The 24541-nt window shown below is 42.2% G+C and overlaps 1 protein-coding gene across 3 annotated transcripts in view; it reads left to right on the top strand.

The window, feature by feature from the left end:
* Positions 1-24541, top strand: part of CDC14A (cell division cycle 14A) — a 188035-nt gene that overhangs the window by 10608 nt on the left and 152886 nt on the right. For all 3 annotated transcript variants that reach the window (XM_077452824.1, XM_077452822.1, XM_077452821.1), the window contains exon 2: positions 11084-11174. In XM_077452824.1, the coding sequence (XP_077308950.1) occupies positions 11084-11174 (91 nt within the window). The remainder of the gene's footprint in view (positions 1-11083; positions 11175-24541) is intronic.

Raw genomic sequence — 24541 nt, 5'->3', positions numbered from 1 at the left:
CCAGGGACAGAGAGATGGTAGGTGGGATGGATCAGGGACAGAAGGATGGTGGGATGGATCAGGGACAGAGAGATGTTAGGTGGGATGGATCAGGGACAGAAGGATGGTGGGTGGGTGGGATGGATCAGGGACAGAGAGATGGTGGGTGGGATGGATCAGGGACAGAAGGATGGTGGGTGGGTGGGATGGATCAGGGATCAGGGACAGAGAGCTGGTGGGTGGGATGAATCAGGGACAGAGAGATGGTGGGTGGGATGAATCAGGGACAGAGGGATGGTGGGTGGGTGGGATGGATCAGGGATCAGGGACAGAGAGCTGGTGGGTGGGATGAATCAGGGACAGAGGGATGGTGGGTGGGTGGGATGGATCAAGGATCAGGGACAGAGAGATGGTGGGTGGGATGAATCAGGGACAGAGAGATGGTGGGTGGGATGAATCAGGGACAGAGAGATGGTGGGTGGGATGAATCAGGGACAGAGGGATGGGTGGGTGGGGGGAGGCTTCATATGGGCTGTGTGTTTAACAAGAGCCTCCACTGACACTGCCAAACCGAGACACAGCAACACCAGTGGAGATAATAGAAGCACCGACGATCAGCACTTGATAAACACACAGCCCGTGTGAAACCTCCCCCTCCATCCATCCTATAGAAATAAGGAGACCAGCCTTGTGTGATCGTCAGTGATTCTAATATCTCCACTGGTGTTGCTGTGCCTCGTTTGGCTGTCAGTGGAATCATTGAGCTCTGCCCCCTCCTGCGGATTTCCAGCATCTACCTTGTTGTTGAGTTTCATAGCGGCAAGTGCGTCTGCAATCTTGTGATTGCGTTGACGTGACGCTTCACATAGTGCACTGTGTCCAGCGCTGCACTGTGTCCGGCGCTCGTACACAGTGCACTTAAGGACTTTTTTTCAAATTTTTTTTTTAAAGGGCCATTTGAAAAAAATAATCTTTTTTTTTTCAATTTTTTTTTTTTTTTGTGACTGCCTGGAGGGCAGTGGAACTTAAGTATAAACATTGTAACAATTTGTCCTTTAGATCAAAGGAATATACTTTAGTGTGAAAATGAGGGAAGTGTAACCACTTAAATACTAAACCTTTTTCTAACATTTGTTGGTTTCAAGTTAAAAATATTTTTTTTTTGCTAGAAAATTACTTAGAACCCCAAACATTATATATACATATATATATATATATATATATATATATATATATATATGTACATATGCACACATATATATATATATATATATATATATATATATATATATATATATATATATATATTTTTTTTTTTTTAGTAGAGACCCTAGAGGATAAAATGGTGGTTGTTGCAATAGTTTATGTCACACTGTATTTATGCAGCAGTCGTTCAAATGCAATTTTTGACGTCCTTTTTTTCCCACAAATAGAGCTTTCTTTTGGTGGTATTTGATCACCCCTGCGGTTTTTATTTTTTGCGCTATAACCAAAAATAGAGCGACAATTTTGAAAAAAACGCATTATTTTTTACTTTTTGTTATAATAAATATCCCCCAAAAATATATAAAAAAACATTTTTTCCCTCAGTTTAGGCCGATACGTATTCTTCTACATATTTTTGGTAAAAAAAATCGCAATAAGCGATTATTGATTGGTTTGCGCAAAAGTTATAGCGTTTACAAAATAGGGATAGTTTTATAGCATTTTTATTAATCATTTTTTATTATTTTTTTTTTTACTAGTAATGGCGGCGATCAGCGATTTTTATTGTGACTGCGACATTGTGGGGGACCCATCGGACATTTTTGACACATTTTTGGGACCATTGTCATTTATACAGTAATCACTTCTATATAAATGCAGTGATTCCTGTGTAAATGACACTGGCAGTGAAGGGGTTAACCAGTGGGTGGCAGTGTAGGGGTTAAGTGTTCCTAGGGGTGTGTTACTAACTGTGGGGGGGTTGGGCTTTCATTTAGTGAACACTGATCTCTGCTCCAATCACATGGAGCAGAGATCAGCGTCACTAGTTGCTAGGCAGAATAGAAAAATGTTGTTTACACAGCATTTCCTCCATTCGGCCGCTCCGTGAGACGATCGCGGGGATGCCCGCGGCGATCGAGTCCGCGGGTCCCGCGACCGAACTCACGGGGGTCCCGACCAGCGCGGGAGCGCGCCGCCGCCGGCGCGCTCAGGGTGGCAGGGCGGCATTGAATATTGGACGTACCTGTACACCAATATGCCTGCCCGTGCCATTCTGTCGACATACATCGTCGTGCGCTGGTCGGGAAGTGGTTAATGAATTTAAAAAAAAACTAAAAAGTAAAGTTAGCCCAATTTTTTTTGTATAATGTGAAAGATTTTACGCCGCGAGAATCGTGATCTTTTTATTCTAAGCAAAATAATCGTGATTCTCATTTTGGCCAGAATCGTGCAGCTCTAGGATCTATCTATCTATCTATCTATCTATCTATCTATCTATCTATCTATCTATCTATAGATATATATAGATCTATATATATAAAAACATTTGCATAATGATTTGTAAAACAAAGTATATAATAACATAGGATATTCCAAGAATCTCCTCCTGTAGTGCAGTGTCCTTCATAAAAACTAGAAGCACTGGCTGTGCGGTTTCTGCATGTAATCTGCTCCCTGTGTTACTGTTCTCTAGTACCATTTTGCAGGAATCAATCAATGAAGGAAACTGGACCCACTCCTATGTGACCTCTACTCAGGCCATGAATGACATTTATTAGCCCATAATGCAGTATGCTGTCATTCACTAAGGTATTACACAGTGACATCACATTTCCCTGGAATGTTACTAAGATTACAGGCTTCCAGTGTGGTATTACACAATGACCGAGGAGTGTCAGTGCTGTTTATTTCAGCTTTCAATTGCTGCATTCTAGAACTGAGCTCCCCATCTCTGCTCAACTCAGTATGGGCCTATTAAAAAAAAATAAAGATAATTAAAGAAAATACTAATGATCTGCCATCTCTATCACTTCAAATAATATAATAGCCTACACTCAGCTGTCAACTCCAAAAGTGTGTTCCCACACCCAAAATAACTGAATATACAGAAAAAAGTGTAGCGTTTATGATATAAAAAGATAAAGTGTGCACAACCCTCTTAATGTGCCATTGTAATATGCAATATCCCAGTCAGCAGATTCAGTTACAATGCAAATCAAATTGTGCACATACACATTATATCCTTTAATGAAGTCATGTGATGAGTGACGCACTGCGCTGGGGCGGAGCCAGGTGATATCAGTGGCAGTACCAGAAGATAGACACAAGTACACTCTGCTTGGATCTGGATGTTTATTATCACATGCACTGTTATAATTTTAGTGTGAGTGGATACTTTTTTAAACAAAACTGGCATATATTTTAAATACTACACTATGGTGGCATCCATGTGGTTTGAGCATTTACAGTGACATGTCCGGCGTATCGAACATTTAAAGACACAGTAACCCAATTGTCTGTGAGGTGAGAAAACGTGGTGTGAAGACATCTTGAGTTCTGCATTTCACCCCACAGGTTTGGGGAAGGCACAGTCCTTTATTGACCTCTAGGTCCAATCTCTCAGGTGGGGGCACATCTTGAACACGAGGGTGTCTCACCAGTGTGTTTGGCTTGGCTGAGATTTACAGCACCAGAATTGTGGGGTCACTTTCTTTATCCAGATGGAAGAGTACAAATAAAAGACTTTAAATGATGATGACCATTTATTGATCTATTGATTTATGAACTTTATTTCACACTACTTTACTACTAAATTTGATTTGCATTATAACTTAAAGTGTTGCTAAACCCAGGGCCCTGCATTCACTATATCTGGTCTCCCACAGTACACAGAACATGGAAATGCATTTATTTTTAGTAAATATAAACTGCTAAATACCTTTTCTCATCAGCAGTATATAGCAGTATTGTGACTTCTATCAGTGTCTAGTTGAAGCTTACAGGAGGAGTTTTCATTCTACTCTGACTATACTATGAGACTTTTTTCTGTATATTCAGTTAAAAAGAAAAAACTAGAGAGGAAACGAGACAAACATGGAGTAGCTGCTTACAGTGGCCAATCATCATAATCAATCTATTTTCCAAGAGCATAAAAAAAAAAAAATATATATATATATATATATATATATATATATATATATAAATATATAAATCCTAATTGCACTCTATGCCCAATGACTCTACTTTCCCTCCCTTTTTTCTCCACCTTTTAAAGGCATTATGTATCATAGGGTCGCAGTACGAGTATACTAAATCTAAAATATCTAGGTATCCCTTAAAGTGTTTGTAAAGGCAGCAGGTTTTTTATCTTCTTAAAGTCATACTAAAGTCAATTTTTTTTCTCCTTTAAAAATAACAAACATGTTATACTTACGTGCTCTGTGTAGTGGTTTTGCACAGAGCAGCCCAGATTCTCCTCTTCTCAGGTCCCTCTTTGGTTCTCCTGGCTCCTCCCTCCGGTTGAGTGCCCCCACAGCAAGCAGCTTGCTAGGGGGGCACCGGAGCCGAGCTCCTTATGTTCATTCAGACACAGAGTCATAGCCCGGCCCTGTCCCCTTTATCTCCTCATTGGCTCACTAACTTTGATTGACAGCAGTGGGAGCCAATGGCACCATGCTGCTGTCTCATCCAATGAGAAGGGGAATCCAAGACAACTGAGTCTCTTGTGCAAAATCGCTGGATCTAGATGGACCTCAGGTAAGTATGAGGGGGGCTGCTGCACATTCTATGCATTAAGATAAAAAAACAAACTTAGACCTTTACTGCAAACTTAAACCACTTTAATGCATTCTATGCATTAAGATAAAAAGCCTTCTGTGTGCAGCAGCCCCCCTAATACTTACCCTAGCCCTATCTCAATCCAGCGATATCTACGAGTGCTAGAAAGCATTGAGGTGAAAAACCACGAGTGTTTACAACCCCTTTAATGTATGAAGGCATGGTGCTTACCAAAGGTTATAGGAAGAAGTCTATGTACTTGCCCACCCGGGATGTAACAGAGTCAAATTCAATACCGCTAACTATTGGGCGACCCGGGGGGCAAGTGAGATGCTTATGGATCTCTGGTAGATAGGTACCCTTGGTGCCTTAGGAACCAAGAATGTCCTCTCCTAATTCAAAATGTTTTGATTAAAACCTTTCTGAACAATACTTTCAAGTTCCTCTTTATAACTCCTGCCTGGATTGGAGGGCAAAGGGGTATATGTATCCACATCCCCTACTGTCCTATTCATTTCTTTCATGTAATCTTTTTTATCAAGGATAATAATTCCTCCACCCTTGTCCGCTGGTCATATAACCAGCTCCTTATTAGCACATAGTGGCTCAATGCCTCTCTAAATCCCTTTTCATCTTAACATGTTATGCATAATGGACATTAATTGGGACTTTGTATGTCATGTTTAACATGTTTCAACTTCATATTATCCAAATCTCTCAACACCACATCTCTGAAAACCCTCAGTGAGGGAGCAGGGATCCCCAGTGGGTTAAACAGTGATGAGTTAGAGAGACCGGAATGTTCATATTCGACCCTTGTCCAATACTCTTACTATAGTTGGTCAGGACCTGGGAACTGAGATTATAGATCCCAGTTCCCTTTTCCTTTTTGGACTGAACACCCCCCCCCCCCCCCCTCTTGTTCCTCTCTTAGTTCTACAGCTCTTTTGATGCCTTGGTTGGGCCTGGAAAACCCCACATCTGATGATCCTGGTTATCAATGACATTTCTATCCTGCTGTTCCACATGGTTGAAACCATATGGGCCATTTTGATGCCCCCCATTGCCACCATAGTTGGTTCAAGGGTGGCTGGGTCCATCCACTGGGCCCCCTATATCTCTCAAGGGGAAGAAATTATTCTGAACAGGAATGTTGTAGTCATACTCATTTTTATCATACTTTTATCATACTTCCCGTTATAATGAACAACCTGGTCATATGGGCCACCATTATAGCCATGTGTCTCATTGGGGCCATATACCTGCTGGTTGGTCTGGGCAGGAGCTCAATAAGGTGGAGGCCCCTGTCTCTGGTCATTAATATGACCTCCACCACGGGCTGGTGGTGGACCCTGAACCCAACCTTGACCCTGAGCTCGGGAAGGGCCATGACTCCAATTCTGATGTTGGCCACGACCATATGCAGAGGGAGGGGGGCCCGTTCCCTGGTTATTACCCCTTTTGCCCCCCTGACTTCTATGTGGGGACTGGTATGACGAATGTCTCCCCCCTCTGGGTACTCTAGGGGAAGTAGCTTCAGTGTGAACCTAGGCTAAAGAAAGTTGAAATGTAAGAGTTATAATGTAAAAAAATGGAAAGAAGCCTAAAAAGGAAAAAACGAATGCAGCGCCTCATTTAAAGACTGTTAGACCCCTTTCACACCAGGGCGTTTTGCAGGCGCTATAACGTTAGAAATAGCGCCTGCAATCCGCCCTAAAAAATGCTGCACCATTGTTTGTAGTGTGAAAGCCCGAGGGCTTTCAGACTACAGCGGTGCGCTGGCAGGACGTCAGGGAAAAGTCCTGCCAGCAGCTTCTTTGGAGCTCCTCCACCGCTGCTCCCCATTGAAATTAATGGGGCAGCGCTGTAATACCGCCTGCAAAACGCCGCTATTGCGGCCTATTGCCGGAGGTTTTAACCCTTTCTCGGCTGCTAGTAGGGGGTAAAAGCACCCGCTAGCGGCCGAAATGCGCCGCAAATCCCGCGGTAAAACACTGCTAAAAATAGCGGGGTTTTACCGCCCACGCTATGGGCGGTGTGGTGTGAAAGGGGTCTTAAAGGGGTTGTAACCGTTTTACTTACCTGAACCCAGTCTTTTTCTCCCCGGGGACGAGCACACCAGCTCTAGCCATTGGCTCCCGCTGCTGTCAATCAAATCCAATAACACGGGCGCTGGAGGGCGGGGCCAAGTCCTGCTATATGTGTCAGTAGACACAGCAGCAGGACACGGGAGCGCACCCGCATGGGTGTCCCAAAGGGGAGCGCTTTTCCGATGGGGCACTTGAGAAGAGGAGGAGCTACCAGCACCGCTGAGGGACACCAGAAGAGGAGGATCGGGGCCACTTTGTTCTTAACTAACTGCACAGTGGAGGTAAGTATGATATGTTTGTTATTTTAAAAAAAAAACCTTTAGTAACCCTTTAAGCTGCAACATATTACATTTTTGCTTTTGGGTTTAGCTACGCTTTAAAACGAAACTAAACCCTCCTATCCCTTGCAGCTAAGGAAGCTGCCATCTTAGCCTCTCTTTGATCTGCAGCTGTCATGGTGACATCAACCATTTAAAACTTGACTGTTTGGTAGAGGAAATAAGCGATGGTGACTGTTATCATTCATGGCATGCCTTGTTTCGGTAAACAGTTAAACCGATGAGTTATAGTTCCACTTTTACACTGCATAAGCGCTCGTAACATTCAGCTATACTGCTGCCATTATCACTTATATTTAAAACTGGTCATAAACACAAGATATATAAAAATTATTTGACAGCTGATTTCTCACAGCATTTACATGCGCACTTATATTTTATTGATTTATTTCCTATATTTATAAAGCACCACTACATTACTAAGTGCTTCATAGAATGCACAGAGCCAAAACCTCAGAGCTGCAAGACAAGCATGTTAACCACTTAGCAATTTGTGTGGTCTTTATGCTCCATTTCCACAATTATGTTGATATATGTCTATATAGATCATGAATAATGTTGACAAATGGGTCAAAATTTCCAACCTAGCTAAACAGTGAAAGTTGGAAATGCAGATGGCTTTTGGATAAGGAAACAGTTTAGACCATCCTTTGATGCTCAGCATTATCGATCTGTGTATGTAAACACTACTGTTTAAACGTGTTTTTACCAGCTCGTTGTTCTCGTTGTTCTCTGGCACATGTATATTTTTATCGATCTTCCCACTAGATCCAGCTATGCAGTAAATCACATTTGTCAAACACCAGGCTCAAATCTGGCCTGCCAGGCCATTTCATGTGGCTCTCTCACTTCTGCTGCAGCTGCAGAACCCCACTCGTCTCTGCCCCTCCATCTCAGCAGTCTGCAGCAGAGAGAAGGACAGAACTCCTCCTACAGATCCTGTATCTGCTCATCTCTGCCTCCTCTGGTCTCAGCATTCAGCAGACTCCGGCAGCTGACTCCAGCCCTCCTCCGGTCCTCCTCCCGACCTTGCACTTTCTGCTTCCCAGCTCCACCCCAGCTTCTTCCTGGCAGCAACATAGTTTGGGGGGGGGGAGTGCAATGTAATGCAAGGGAGTGTCGGGGACTCTTGACTTCTGATGGTGAGGGGGCTCTTGCCATCTGATGTAAGGGGGGGGGGTGCTCTGTACTTCTAGTCATCCAGACACAACCAGCTGTTGAGAGCAACCATGATACGTATGATCCGCGTGCTTAAAAGCGCAAAAAATCGCAGAAAAATGCAAAAACACACCAAAAAGAAAAAGGAAAAATAAGGTTTTGTGAAAAAAAATAAAAAGAAATGCTTATGCTCAGAAACACGCAATAAAAAAAGCGCAAAAGAGCACTAAAAAGCACAAGCTTCTTCCAGCTTTTAGGCAGAGAAATAAAAGCTCAAATTCCTGTAAAAACAGCTTTTTTTTTTAATGCAGCGTGCATGAGCCCTTAGTGTGTCTGTTTCCTAGAAAATCTGGCCCAGATTGCCATATTAAACAGTGGCATGGGCTCGCCCTGCCACATAGGTCTATTCACAAATGTTTTCAGACAAGAGTCACACAACTTTCACCCAAGATGTACGTTCATTTTTAATTCTATTCATTTGGAAAAATTAGCAAAAATTAGAACCTTTATAAATGAACCCCTAAATGTTTTCATAATACTATATGTACACTGTTTTAATTTTGTAATACTCCAGTTGACTTGCTCATCCAGTGATTGTTTCAATCCAACAGTGTCCGTTCAAAATTAAATATAAGGTTTTGGATGGACTGCAAACTACAACCCCATCTATGGTAAAATTCACGCAATTCTGCAAGTGATTCTAATTTATTATCGCTGTTTTCTAGTTGGTCTAAAACCACTTTTGACATAAAGGGACACTTTTTGGTTGCTATGGACAATCTCCAAATTCCAGGCAGAAAAAAACAGTATTTATAATATAAAACTGCATGCAGGGCACTGCACAGACCATTAGGGACAAAGGGGATGTGTATGTTTTTATACAGTACTGTAATCTGTAATATTACAGTGTACTGTATGTGTACTGTGTTTTTACTTTTTTGAACTTGGCACCGTTCTCCGTCCCCGTGCGTCGCAACGTTCGCAGGGAATGGAGCTCGGCGGAACTCGGCACTGTGTGAATCGAGGAGACAGCTCGCACACACAGCGGGGAGACATAGCAGGATCCAGGGGACAAGGTGAGTAACTGTAACTGCAATGCAGCCCCGAGTCTGGCTTGGGGTTACTGCTAATGGTACTGAAATTCCACCCTGAGCCAGGGAGGTTAATACACATCACGGTTTACATCGGTTCTGAAAACACTTGGTTAGTGAAAGAGACGGTACGGCAGACCTTCCTTTGACCTTCCTTTGAGGGAGGATTTGTTTGAAACTTCCAATAAAAGCTGAGTTTGGATGGCTATACAATATACAATTTTCTTGTTCCCTTTTCCTTTAGATTTACCAAAACAATATAATATGAGGTCAAACCTAAACACTTTCAATGTGTATGCAATCAGGCAGGCCCTTGCACTACATAGTTGACATTAAAAGAAATTTGAACAACAGAATTGTATAATGTATGGCCAGCCTTAGTGTAATGAGTAATTTATTTGTGTATATAAATTTCCTTCGGAGCTATTGAGGTCTATAAACAGGGTTGTTACAACAAGCAATAAAAATATAAACGATAAATAAGCTGAAAGATCCCCCTGCTGGCAAAAGAAAAGAAAACAACCATATGCAGTATTCCAGATTTGTGATCAAAGTGTGTTTATTTTAGTTGTCGAAAAGGTCGAAAAATCCTTTAAATAAATAAGAATTTTTACCATGGGTTTTTGCAACCAAACATTCAAAAAGCCAGGATATGTATCCAATTCAGGTTATTTTTGGAAAATCCTTTTTAAGACTATCCTGTTATTTTTCTGTTAAATTGAAGTCCTGTACTCATAGTACAACACAATAGCTACGCGTTCTGGGCGGCAAGTCTGATCTAAAAGGATATGAAATCACTCTCCTGCTAAAATGGAGATCTAAAAATATAACCCGTAATGCCGTCTATAACAAAAGAAAGGTTTAGTCATATGTTGTAATAACATACAGTATACCATTAGAGTAAGTTTACTGTTTAAGTATATTACCTTCATTTTATTCATTTAAAGGCTTAGTCAGCCCATTACTGATATTTAAGCCTTTCATAGTTGTTTTGAGAGTTAAACTTGATGTCTTATATCTCTCAGGGAAGCTGCTGGTGACGTATCTGTGCTTGAATTTCTGGATATGTACACCTGTGTGTGTGTGTGTGTATGTGTGTGTGTGTGTATGTGTGCATGTATGTGTGTGTGTGTGTGTGTATGTATGTGTGTGTGTGTGTGGTCATTTAGAGGGGCTCCTATGCTCCCTTTTGGATTTATATATTTATATATATATATATATATATATATATATATATATATATATATATATATATATATATATTTTATATATATACATATATATTTTTTTTATTTATTTAGAGAATGCAGCAAAAAGAGCTAAAACATGAAAGGTTGACGTACGTCTGGAATTATGGAAGCTCTAACTATTTGAATATCCAAATTATTTAGGAAGCCAGGGACTAGGTTCCAGCCCACCAGATTCCACCTATAATTAAAATATCAGTTTTGAAAACATTGAGAGGTACTAAATTGTAGATAGGAGTTCCCTTAATGTAAGTTTAACTTAAATTCTTATTAACTGTTGTTAGGTTGGACACTATTGGAACATGAGAAAGTTTTTATGTACTTCAGTTTTTGAGATCCATATACTGACACGTGTTGTAGTTCTTCATTTGGAAAATATGTTTGGTAATTTTGTGAATCGATGTGTTTCCTTGTAGACCGCTTATATTTTGCAACCTTGAGGAACAAACCAAAAAGTACCATCAATACTCATTACTTCTGTACTGATGAAGAGCTTGTTTATGAAAAGTAAGTAAAGCTTTATTCCTTTCTAATGGTCTTATGATCTTTCTGCATTTCAGGGGAGGTGATTTGAAGAGTAAGCACAAAATTTTAATTTCAATGACCTCAATGGCATCTTTTCCAAAAGACGCTCTCATAAAACTGGGTCAGGTTTGAAGCAACACCATTAGCTCAATGTTTTTGGTCCATGTTTTTTTTTATGAATGAAACTGTACTGGCAATCCCATAGACTTGTATTGTAGTGACTGATCCCAATGGTACTGCTGTTCTTTTGGTTTGGAGAGCTTGTATATCATAACGGATAGCCTGGAGGTAAGTGTAATGAACACTTTGTGCTTACCTCCCTTTGTCCTTGCTCTATTCATTCTGACACAGATCAGAATCAAGTTCAGAATGCCTATTTAGTTAAAGTATGTTCACACGGAGGGGTAAAAATAAAGCTAAACTAAAACAGAGGTCTCCAAACTTTCTAAACAAGGGGACAGTTTACTGTTCTTCCAACTTTAGGTAGGCCAGAGTGTGGCCAGCGGAAGTAGAAAATATCCTTGCCCTCAGTGGGGGTAAACCAGGGGTGCCCAACCTTTTTAAGAGCGAGGGCCACTTAAGCAACTTGGTAACCAGTCGTGGGGCACAATGAGCGGAGTGGGCGGATGACAGGTCACGGCTACTCTATAGACCCTCAAATCCGATCCACGCAGATCGGAGGCAGGGGGGAGTAAACAGACAAAAGTCTGTTTACATCTGCTGCTCTGTAGAAGTGAATTGAGGGTCCGATTGGGTAGGGCCAATTGTGTGAAAAGGGCCTAAACTGTTTTCACACTGATGTGCTGTGGTTTACCCACACCGTGGGTGCAGCGTAGTGCACCTGTGTCTATCCTGCGGGTTAACTGAACTTTGCCATAGACTCTACCTGTGGCAAAAGCCGGGAAGCATCAGCTTATGGGCTCTGCTCTGCAGCCACTTTCTTTCTCTACCACCAGCTTCATTCGCAACACTGATGCTGTGGTATGATGGGTTGACAACCTGTGATCTGGGCTTGCTAACCCGCCATTCCAGAGAAGGAGGTCGCGGGCCACATCAGAGGGCTCCGCGGGCCACAGATTGGTCACCCCTGGGGTAAACAATGCACCATCTTTATTAATGGGATTAATAGTGCCCCATTATTGGCGTAAGTGGGAGGAATAGTGCCCCATCATTTGTGTCAGTGGGAGGAAACGTGTACCATCATTGGTGTGAGGGGGAGAAATAGTGCCTCATCATTTTTTGGCAGTGTGAGGAATTGTGCCCCATCATTTGTGTCAGTGGGAGGAAACATGTACCATCATTGGTGTGAGTGTGAGGAATTGTGCCCCATCATTGGTACCAGTGGGGGGAATAGTGCACAATCATTGGTGTCAGTGGGAGAAATAGTGCCCCATCATTGGTGTCAATGGGAGGAAAAGTGCCTTATCATTGGTATCAGTGGGAGAAATAGTGCTCCATCTGTGTCAGTGAAGGAATAGTGCACCAAGGGCCAGGTAAAGGCAAGCATCCTGTGGGGGTAAACAATGCCCCATCTTTAGTGTTAGTGGGAGGAATAGGGTCCCATCATTATTGTCAGTGGGAGGAAAAGTGCCCCATCATTGGTATCAGTGGGAGAAATAGTGGCCCATAATCTGTGTCAGTGGGGAGGAATAGTGCCCTATCGTTGGTATCAGTGGTAGGAAAAGTGCCCAATCATTGGTGTCAGTGGGAGGAATAGTGCCCCAGGGGCCAGGTAAAGGCAAGTATCTGGCCCTTGGATGGCAGTTTGGAGAACCCTGGCCTAAAGAATTCCTGAAATAAATTTTTTTGAAGGAAGAAATTTAAACAGAAGCTTCCTAACTGCAAAAGCCTAAAGGGTGCTTTTGGGATGCACTGTGATTGACTTGGATTTAGGTGCTTGACAAGCTTTTCAAGTTGCTGTCTTATGTTGCTAACGAGAGAAAAAACAGTGCAAAGTAATGCAAGTTCTGCTAGTCCCCATCCCCTCCAAAAGCTAAAGATCAAAAATTCCATAAAATTGTTTATCAACGCTGCATTTTAATGAGATTTGGGATTCCTTTTTGGGATAGCTTCTATTGGATCCCTTTAGAAGAATCAGTGACATCACTGTCACGTAGGCAAGCATGCCAGAAGGTATTTACTTGCAATGTTTTGTTTTTTAGCTTTAAAGTGTTCTAAAGTCAGAAGGTTTTTAATCCTAATGCATTCTATGCATTAAGATAAAAAAAAAACTTCTGTGCTCAGCAGTCCCCCTCAGCCCCCCTAATACCTACCTGAGCCCATCTCGATCCAAGGATGTTGCACTAGAGTCTCGGCTGCTTGGGACTCTCCCTCTTCATTGGCTGAGACAGCAGCGGGGCTCCATTGAAAGTCAGTGAGCCAATGAGGAGAGAGAGGGGGCCGGGCTGAACGGCAGCTCAGTTTCTGAATGGACACACAGAGCAGCAGCTCGGCTCGGGTGCCCCCATACCAAGCACTTGCTGTGGGGGAACTTGGCAGGAGGGAGGGGCCAGGAGCACCAGCGAGGGACCCGAAAAGAAGAGGATCTGGGCTGCTCTGTGCGAAACCAGCTGCACAGAGCAGGTAAGTATAACATGTTTGTTATTTTTAAATTAAAAAAAATGGGTGCCAACAGGGCTACCAACGTTTAGAAGTTTGGCCAATTCAACATTAACGAGCCTAAATTCAAGCCATGCATGACCAGCAATACTCTTAGTATTTTTTTGCACTTGGTCAGCTTGGTGTGCTTGAGCATAAAAAAAAACATGACAGTATATGCAATGGGGGTTATTTACTAAAGGAAAATCCACTTTGCACTGCAAGTGCACTTGGAAGTAAAGTCGCTGTAGATCCGAGGGGGACATGCAAGGAAAATAAAAAAAAGCATTTTAGCTTGCACATGATTGGATGATAAAATCAGCAGAGCTTCCCCTCATTTCAGATCTGCCCCTTAGATTTCGAGCAACTGTACTTCCAAGTGCACTTGCAGTGCAAAGTGGAGTTGTCTTTCGTAAATAACCCCCAATGTATCATCAGACTTCAGATGTCACTGAATAATGTAGCAAGCCAAAGATATACTTATACTGGGGTTTAATTAAAAGAGGATGAAAGAAAAAGAAGATTAAAAAATTTAATTTGCTAGTCTGCACTGAATGAAATACAGGAAACAATTGAATTTGGTTGCAATAGGCACCACATACAGAGCTTATAAATCACGCCAATATACTCCAGGTCAGGTACAGTGTATATTGACGCCTGTTCATCTAAATTATAATCATTCAGCCTTTCTGTGTTCTGAAATAATATAAAAAGTTTCCTTTTCAGGGCCATAAATATATTAGGAATGATTGCTGACAAGGGAGCATTGTACTAGGTAGAAGTGTAGGCGTTCTGGTTTACTTGGTAGGAAAAGAGAATCTGGTCAGCATAGTTGTTGGCACACAGCACTGACCTACTTTTTCCAAAGAGGGCCTCATCATAGTTAATTCAGGAGATTGTTGATATCTCCCTATTGTTAAACTTGGTGCAGAATAGAGCATAGGAAATATCAACTGTATCTAATGGAAAACCTGCTTTACTTTCTGCAGTGAATATTCTTCCTTGTTTATGGAGCATGCGGCTTCGGATGTATATTCTGCAAGGGAACAGAATAGAATTCTAAGTTATATCAGATGAGATAGTTGCATTGTGGGGCTTTTTGGTGGTGGGTTAAGAAGCGCTACTTATTAGTTGGTTTTGTTCAAATATTCATGCTTTATCTATTATTTAGAGCTGGCCATAGATGGAATAAAATTGGGTCAGTTCAGCACAAACGCGCTGAATTTCGATCCATGTGGCCATCCCTGTTTCACACAAGTCGACTGCTAGGACAACTTCTGTTGAACAGAAATGCTGGAAATCTTTTGTCGATCATCGCCTGCATCCAATCAGCTCCAGCCGCTGACACAGAAAAATCCTCCGAATATAAAGTCCCAGTGGGGGGGATTCCTCCATCTGCCTCGCTTGTGTGGATGGAGGAATCTGTAAATACAACCCATTTAGTTTCAGTATAATACATCCTGGAGGGTACATGCACATGGCCAGGGGCGGACTGACAACTCATGGGGCCCCAGGGCGATAGGAGATTATGGGGCCCCCAGGCAATCAGACATTATGGGGCCACACAGTATACACAAACACACACACACAGTATACAATCACATAGTATACACAGACATGTTTCTATTGGCTGAGAAGGTACTGGAGAGGTGGGGTAGCTATAATCTAAGGATTTTTAGACCAAAAGGATGTTGGTAAGGGACATTTCAGAGACAGATGTAAAAAAAACACAGATTTTTACATACTGTCCCTGGTTTTACTGAGGCTGGCAACCCTGATGGGGCCCCCTAGTGGCACGGGACCCTCGGGTAGTGCCCGTGTGGTCCAATGGTCAGTCCGCCCCTGCACATGGCTGTCATGAAGTTGCTGATCATCTACTCGGGAACTTACTGTTAGAGGTTGTCAGAAAGATCCTGTGTAAAAAATACATGAAATGGTCTGTAAAGTACCTGCGTTTACACTGGTATAGACGAGTAAACGTCTGTACCGTGTTTACAATTTTACATTCATACCGTTATTATTAGTGAATACGCATGCACATGTGGTTACATGTGTATCCACATACAGTACATTACTGATTGTGGATGCAGATTTTTCTATTTTGGATTTATGGGCCTGAACGCAGTGCAAGTTTACTGATCTTTGTGCATGGGTCCATGTTAAAAAAATAGAATTATGTTTAGATCTGTAAAACATCTCACAGTACTGATACAAATGCTGTGTTTTTGGCAGCTGTGTATGTGAGCCCTTAGGTTTCATGCACAGTGCTGCTGGTAAACGGACGTTTAGGCCCCATTTACACCTGAGTGCTTTGTAGCTTGAAGCATGAAGCTACAAAACGCCGGAGGGGAAAAAATCTATTATTCTCTATGGAGATGGTTCATATTTCCACTCCAAAATACCTGAAGCCAGAAGCTCCAAAACGCCTGAAACTCAAACAAGTTCTGAAACTTTTTTAGGCAGATTTGGGCATTTTTCTGCGTTTTACATGTTACATGTTACATGACGTGTACAAAATTGTGGAAAAAATGCTTTAAAATTGCCTTAAAATCGTGGCAAAAATCACGGCAAAATCGTGGTAAACTTGCACGACTTTCTGCCTGAAAACGCTACGTTCAGGTGTGAATGGAGCCTTAGGAGCAGTTGGGCGTTTTTTCAGCTGCCCTTGAACTCTCCTCCATGTTATCTTATCAGTACATGTACACAGGGTCATTTATAGTCGTTTCTAGGCAGTTGAGTTTAGAAGCATTTCTTGGAAAGCAAAAAAATGCATTCAGGATGGATGTTCAGAAGCATATGAAACGCTAAATGCCTGTAACAGCTTGTAATATAGTGTTAAAGCGGTAACTTGCATTTAGCCGCATTTCATTTACAGCCATTTTTAATTTATGACTATTTGAAAAAAAAAAAAAAGCTTCTAAATGCAAATGTGGCTAAACGCAGCATGTAAACACGTCAAATCGGACATTTTTAAATGTCGGTTACTATCTGTCAAGTTAATTAGTTCAGGAGAGGTTGTAAAACATCCCCTGTACATTAAGCCTAATGCCGCGTACACACGATCAGAATTCCAGCCAGAAAAAGACCGATGAGAGCGTTTCATTGGAAAATGGGACCGTGTGTATGCTCCATCGGAATTTAGCTGTCCGAATTTCCGCCAGCCAAAAATTGATAGCATGTTCTCAATTTTCCAGACGGAAAAACTTTCTATCGGAAATTCCGATCGTGTGTATGCAATTCCAACATGCCAAAATGCTCAGATTCAACTACGAAACGGAAGCCATTGGCTACTGGCTATTGAACTTCCTTTTTCTAGTCCTGTTGTACGCGTTGTTCGTCACCGCGTTCTAAACTATCGGGATTTGGTCTGACCGTGTGTAGGCAAGACAGCTTGAGTGGAATTCCGTCAGAATTCCGTCGGGAAAACCATCAGAGCTTTTTCCGACGAGAATTCCGATTGACATCAGCCGTGTCACAAGCAACTCTACCAGCAAACTTGATAGGATTAAACTAACAAATTAATTTTAGGTATCACAATGTGGTAGTTGGTGGCGCTCAACAATCTAAAGTCACCTGCAGTGTACAATTTTTTAATTTTTGCAATGTTGTTGTTGAGGACCAACCCCAGATCATCCCTCTATATGGGTCATTGCAGGTATTTTTTTCCAAATAGCAGGAAGTTCTGAAGTAAGTGCTACCTTTTGATATTAGGTGTCAAGCCATCTGACATACCTACTGGACTCGCTGCTTGGGGCTTCCATGGCAGTTTGTTACATGATCTGCAGATCCTGTTCTTCTGCAGAGATCATGTGACTAACTACATGAGGCATTTTACTGCCTTCTTTAGGATCCTGAAGCAGTAGTTTGGGGTTGATTTACTAAAACTGCAAAGTCTGGTGCAGCTCTACATAGAAACCAATCAGCTACCAGGTTTTTTTTTTGTCAAAGCTTAAAGTGTTACTAAACCAACAACAGTAAAATCAATCTGTATATGCAGTAAAGCATGCTTGTTCTACTCACAGTGGAACCTAAGGGGTTAATCCTCCGCATTGCGTAAAAAGGCTGTTTGATCCTGTCTTTTCTGATCCTCCCCTACTTCCACAGTCCCCAATCCATCTCCTGATAGAACAGAGCCTTGGGGGCAATCTGCACATGCTAAGTTTTCTGTGTGTTACTAGAGAGTTTTTTTTTCTTCTTGGGAGAGTGCATGTGATCAGCACAGGGCCAATCAGCATGGTCCAGACAGAGAGTCAATGGTTCTGCAGTCTCTTAGGACAATCAGAGGAAAATGAAAACTCTGCCTACAAGCTTTAAGCAGTGCTCTGCTGGAAACTAATAGAAGTCACAAACTGCTGATGAAAAAAGGAATTTAGCAGTTTTTTAGCAGATATAGTGAATGCAGGGTCTGGGGTTTAGTAACTCTTTAATTGCACAAGCTGAAGTTAGAAGCTGATTGGCTACAATACACAGCTATGCCAGATTTTGCACTCTGCAGCTTTAGTAAATCAATCCCATTTGTTCAGCAATTGTAAATACGGTGAGTAGTCTAGTACAGGCATATCCAAAGTCCGGCCCGTGGGCCAATTGTAGCCTGTTTTCTGGTTTCGAAATGGCCTGCCTGGTAATTTGAAATTGTTTATCTTTTGTGGCCCCCAACGAATCCCTGAGCGCCGTGGGCCACAAAAGATATATATACTGGCTGCCTTGAAGGGGACAGGGAGGGGGCGGGACAAGTACCGTACATACAGTGAACATTTCCTGTTTACATGGAGGCCACTGTAATAGGAAGTCCCTTCTCCTGAGCTGCCATTGGGCGACTGTTCTATCCATCATAGGAGGCAGGACTTTGTATTGAAGAGGCTGCCGAGTTTCTCCTCTGTGTAATGTGTTGACGCTTGTCCTGCCCCCTCCCTGTCCCCTACAAGGCTGCAGATGGGCATAGATCAGGCTGCACTGATGGCAATGGTGAGTCTGCATTCATGGCAATGGGGGTGCTGCATTCATAGCAATGGTGGGGCTGCATTCATGGCAATGGGGGTGCTGCATTCATTGAAATGGTAGGGCTGCATTTATGGCAATGGGGGTGCTGCATTCATTGCAATGGTAGGGCTGCATTCATGGCAATGGGGGTACTGCATTCATGACAACGGGGGGTGCTGGAGGATGTGGGAGCTGGGTGCCTGTAAAAACATGGTAACCACTTCCCCTCCAAAAAAAATGACATGCCAAATGTGGCATGTCAGGGGGTCACCAACACATTTTTGGGTGGAACTCCGCTTTAAACGAGTTCTATGGTGACAGCGTATACTCTCATGTTATAACATCAACATTGTAATAGTAATGCAAATAATAGTTATGTGGTATATGACAGTATAATATAGGTTGGCTTGAAAAATCTCCTTTCATATCGTCAGTGCTGCCTGTCTGCTGGCCATCTCTTCCCACAAATTCCTGGATTTCCTGCATGCTTTGCAGCTTCTTCTCTGCTGTTTACTTTTATTTTCTAAGGACTACATATCCCATGGTACCTTGCTGCCTGACCATAGATATACTTTCATTTTGATGTGACTACATGCTTGCTTTTACATATTTTGATATTGTATTCAATATAGAGTTCTGTAGATGATCTCCTAAAGGAAGAGTAGGTTGGCAACTACAATAAAGATGTCTCTCTTAACAGCTGGTAAGATAGTAAATCAGCTACCCAGGAAGAACAGCAGTTACCAAGGCCTGCAATGTAAAGCATAACTGCAAGTCAAGTAGCAAGCAAATATCTCTGCCTCTTGCATTCATTGTTATAAATTGTACACAGAAATAGGGGGCTTCACAGCACTAATACACATTGATAAGATTATTTTCAATAAAATAATAATTTCACATATATCTAAACCCACACTGATATGATTATTTGCATTTACAATTTTTTTACATATATCTCTAAAATAACATTTAAATTATAGGGCCTATTTCTTAATGTTTTCAGGCATGTTTCACACAACTTTCATTCGAGGTTACCATATCTTTATAAAACAATCATACTTTGTGTTACTAAACCCAGTACCCTGCATTCAATATATCTGGTCCCCTACAGTACACAGAACAAAACATTTTTGTAAATATAAACTGCTAAATACCTTTTCTCACCAGCAGTATATAGCAGTTTGTGACTTCCAACAATGTTTGGCTGAACACTGGTTAAAGCTTGCAGTAGGAGTTTTTATTCTCCCCTGATTGTCCTATGAGACTGCAGGACCCCTGACCCTCTGTGTGGACAGTGCCATGTGCAGAACACATTCACCCTTCCAAGAAAAAAAAACTCTCTAGCAATACGCACCAAACTGAGCATGTGCAGAGTGCGCCCAAGGCTCTGTCCTATTAGAAGATGGATTGGGGACTGTGGAAGAAGGGTAGGATCAGAGAAAAATGGATTAAACAGCCTTTTTACATAATGCAGAGGATTAACTCCTTAGGTTCCACTGTGAGTATAACAAGAATGCTTTACTGCATATACAGACTGATTTTACTGTTGGTTTAGTAACACTTAAATAATAAATAGTAACAAGTAAATATTGTATAAATCTTAGGTGACAAAATTGATAAATAGGATTTTTTTTTTACTAAAACCAGTGCAAAATCTAGGGCAGCTCTGCATAGAAACCAATCAGCTTCCAGGTTTTATTGCCAAAGCTTAAAGGAGAAGTATAACCAAAGCTATTTTGGCTATACTCCTCCTTGGGAGGAGAACGAACTGCACTCCTGTGACCAGTTTTTAGCTGAAAGGGGCTAAAGTCCGCTGTTGGCTGATGTCACTAAGCCAGTCGAGGCTCGGGAAAGATCGTGACTGGGCGGGGATCCAACTAGAAGCCTAAGCCAGCCGCTCCTGTCCTCTCCACTGCCTAGTGCTCCAGTGATTGCTGGAGGGGCAGGATAGAGAGCTGGTGACTGCCGATCACTGCTCTCTGTTCAGAACTGAGGGGAGAACTGAGTGATCAGAGGCATTTGATCGCTCAGTTCTCATTGCAGAGGCGGTGGGGGACAGATGCAGTCACCAATGTGAGTATAAATTTTTTTTCAAAAGCCATTCTTCTCTTTTAATTGAACAAGGGGAAGTTAGAAGCTGATTGTCTACCATGCACAGCTGCACCAGATTCTGAGTGCTCCAGTTTTAGTAAATCTCCGCCAGCGTTTCTACACTATTTTTCCAACACGCAAAAAATTGTCTCTCTGGGGCCTTTTCCATATAAACTCCTTATTATGCATATTGTACAAAAATATAGCCTTTAGTCACATACAGTATATTACAGACAAAATATATCTTCGAGCACATATTTTCACACCTGGTTGCTTACGTTTGTTTAGTAAGGATGCTTAAGGTTGCTTACGTTTCAACCCAATCTGGCATAATAAGCAATGGACAATGAGTACATTGGATAGTGAGGTTTTTTTGCAATACCAAAACTAATGCACAATGCATAGGGCCATGATAAACAAAAAGTGTAAAATATAAATACAATAGGAGCCAGATATGCATGCTCTGCAGAGAATCTTTTAAAATGTTTGTTATATTTTGTTTGTTCTATGATATATAGTACATTATATGATTAAATATATACTGTATATATACTGAGCAAAATTATAAACGCAACACTTTTGTGTTTGCCCCTATTTATCATGAGCTGAACTTAAAAATCTATGACTTTTTCTATGTACACAAAAGGCCTATTTCTCTCAAATATTGTTCACAAATCTGTCTAAATCTGTGTTAGTGAGCACTTCTTCTTTGCCGAGATAATCCATCCACCTCACAGGTGTGGCATATAAAGGTGCTGATTAGACAGCATGATTATTGCACAGGTGTGCCTTAGGCTGGCCACATTAAAAGGCTACTCTAAAATGTGTGGTTCTACTGTATTAGGGGTCGGGCAGGTCCGAAAAACAGTCAGTATCTGGTGTGACCACCATTTACCTCACGCAGTGCAGCACATCTCCTTCGCATAGAGTTGATCAGGTTGTAGATTGTGGTCTGTGGAATGTTGGTCCATTCCTCTTCAATGGCTGTGAGAAGTTGCTGGATATTGGCAGGAACTGGAACACGCTGTTGTATATGCTGATCCAGAGCATCCCAAACATGGTCAATGGGTGACATGTCCGGTGAGAATACTGGCCATGCAAGAACTGGGATGTTTTCAGCTTTCAAGACTTGTGTACAGATCCTTGCAACATAGGGCCTTGCATTATCATGCTGCAACATGAGGTGATGGTCGTGGATGAATGGCACAATAATGGGCCTCAGGATCTCATCACGGTATCTCTGTGCATTTAAAATGCCATCAATAAAATGCACCCGCATCCGTTGTCCATAGCATACAAATCGGCTTGCAAAGTCGGGCTGTAAGTCGGTTGCCCCTGTGTGAACTGGCACTTATTGTGAACAGCCTAAGGCACACCTGTGCAATAGGAAATAAAAGCTTCACCGCGGCAGGGGGCAGCGGTGATGCAAAAAGGAAGAAAGTGGGACTTTAAATGAAGCTCAGGATGACAAAAATGAGTAAAATGGTGGAAAAGAAAGGTTTAATGATGCGTAAAAACAAGTTTACATACAATTCATTCCATATACACAGAAATGCACCCATAACATGGTGTCAATTTGTAACCTGGCAATAATTGATAATAACATATTTACAACCATTGATATTCAAGGTAAAATAAAAGGGACCACCATACTCATAGTTGGATACATATGTTGAGATAATAGCATCTGCACTGTCAATAGGCTTAAAAACCCAAATATGTTAGAAGAAGTATAAACACATATCATGATGGTTGTGTAGCGCATACACCAGTATCTCGACGCGTTTCGCGGCTTTAAACCGCTCTTCAGGAGCAGACATGTAAGATATCTGCAATAGGAAAATATTTGTAGGTAAGTATACTAAGTCAGGGTAGGGGAGGATGGATAAAGCCCCCCAAAAGCCCGTATAAAACAAGATGGCTTACAAATATGTGTGTGCTGGAAGGCAGGGCGCCAAGGACCTTGAGCCACCCCAGAGCATCAGTGTCGGGAGCCGAGAGGGCATGTATAGGGTGGCGATCATCACAGTCAGACGTCCAGGCGAGCTCCGAGCACCCCTAGTGTGAATGTGGGAAATGGTGAGGTGTAGTGAAAACAATAATTGAAAAACAACAAACAAAAAACAAACCACGACAAAACGAACAAAAACAATGTTGAAGAGTGAGTGTATGGGGTGTGAAACCAGTGAATAAGTAGTAAATTGGTAAGAAAAGTGATGAATGTAAAGGTGAAGAAATGAAGTCCAAACAGAAGTGATGGTGGGAGACCATGGTAAGAGGTCATCACTGAAAAACATTCAATGGATAAAGAATTAAGTGAAGATGAGGGTAAGATGTACCTGTATTAGAAGGGAAAGTAATCAGTCCATAGTTAATGTGAAACCAATGTGGTGTAGGGCTCAGAGGAACTCAGAGCACACCCGGACCACCGCCCATAAATACACACCGCCACAGCCACGCCCCCTACGCCACAACCACAGACATGAAGGGGGCCGCGGGGATGTCGACACCCGGACATACATTCGCCAGGCAGTCGGCGCCACCCCAGCCCCACCTACAGTCGGGAGAATGGGTAGTACTGGGCCAGAAGGACCACGCAACAGAGGCGCCACACAACCGGTGCGTACATGTGACGTCGACACACAGTGGCGGCAGATCCGCCCCCCGAGCGCCAAATGTGGGCGGGCAGGGGGAAAAGCCCCAGTGTGCGTCACGGCTTCCGCACCAATTGAACACGAGCAGCAAAAAAGCCGAGACTCCCAGACAACCAGTGCACACAATATTGGAAGTAACAGTATACAATGTTATACCATAAGGTAATCGCAGTAGTAATCGGTAAAAAAATGATACACTTAAAACAATTATGCAGATAGTCAGGGGAAAGCCAATATTGAGCCAGTAAGGCTAGGTGCAGAAATGACAGTTACAACGATAAAACCATAGATGTCATCGAGAGCTTCCATCCCTGAATGAATACTAAAAAAGGGGGTGGATTGGGGAAATTGGAACTTTGAGTGAAGCCATGGCTGGGTAAAGTCATGTGCCTCCATCCCTATCATTTATTTCCAAATGATAGGGATGGAGGCACATGACTTTACCCAGCCATGGCTTCACTCAAAGTCCCAATTTCCCCAATCCCCCCCCCCCCCTTTTTTAGTACACCTGTGCAATAATCATGTTGTCTAATCAGCATCTTGATATGCCACACCTATGAGGTGGATGGATTATCTTGGCAAAGGAGAAGTGCTCACTAACACAGATGATTTGTGAACAATATGTGAGAGAAAAAGGCCTTTTATCTACATAGAAAAAGTTGTAGATCTAAGCCCTTGTACACACGGTCGGACATTCTGACAACCAAATCTGTTGGATTTTGTCCGACGGATTTTGTCCGACAGATTTTGTCCGAAACTGTTGCATACACACAGTCGGACAAAGTTGTTGGAAAATCCGATTGTACATAACGTGATGACGTTATTTCGTTACGACGGGACTACGTTCAGGCTAGTAGCCAATAGCTTTGGTCTAGGAATTTGATCTGAGCATGCATGGCACTTTGTCTGTCGGAGTAGGCTACACATAATCGGAGTATGCCCGATTGGAGCATTTTGTCGGAAAATTTTACGGACAAGTTGGAAAACTTAGTCTGTCGGATACTCTGACGGAAACAGTCCGATGGA

The sequence above is a fragment of the Lithobates pipiens genome, unplaced genomic scaffold, assembly GCF_037356315.1.
Source record: "Lithobates pipiens isolate NorthernLeopardFrog02 unplaced genomic scaffold, aLitPip1_a1.2 Scaffold_23, whole genome shotgun sequence".
NCBI lineage: Eukaryota > Metazoa > Chordata > Amphibia > Anura > Ranidae > Lithobates > Lithobates pipiens.
This window is presented reverse-complemented; position numbering and strand designations above follow the sequence as displayed.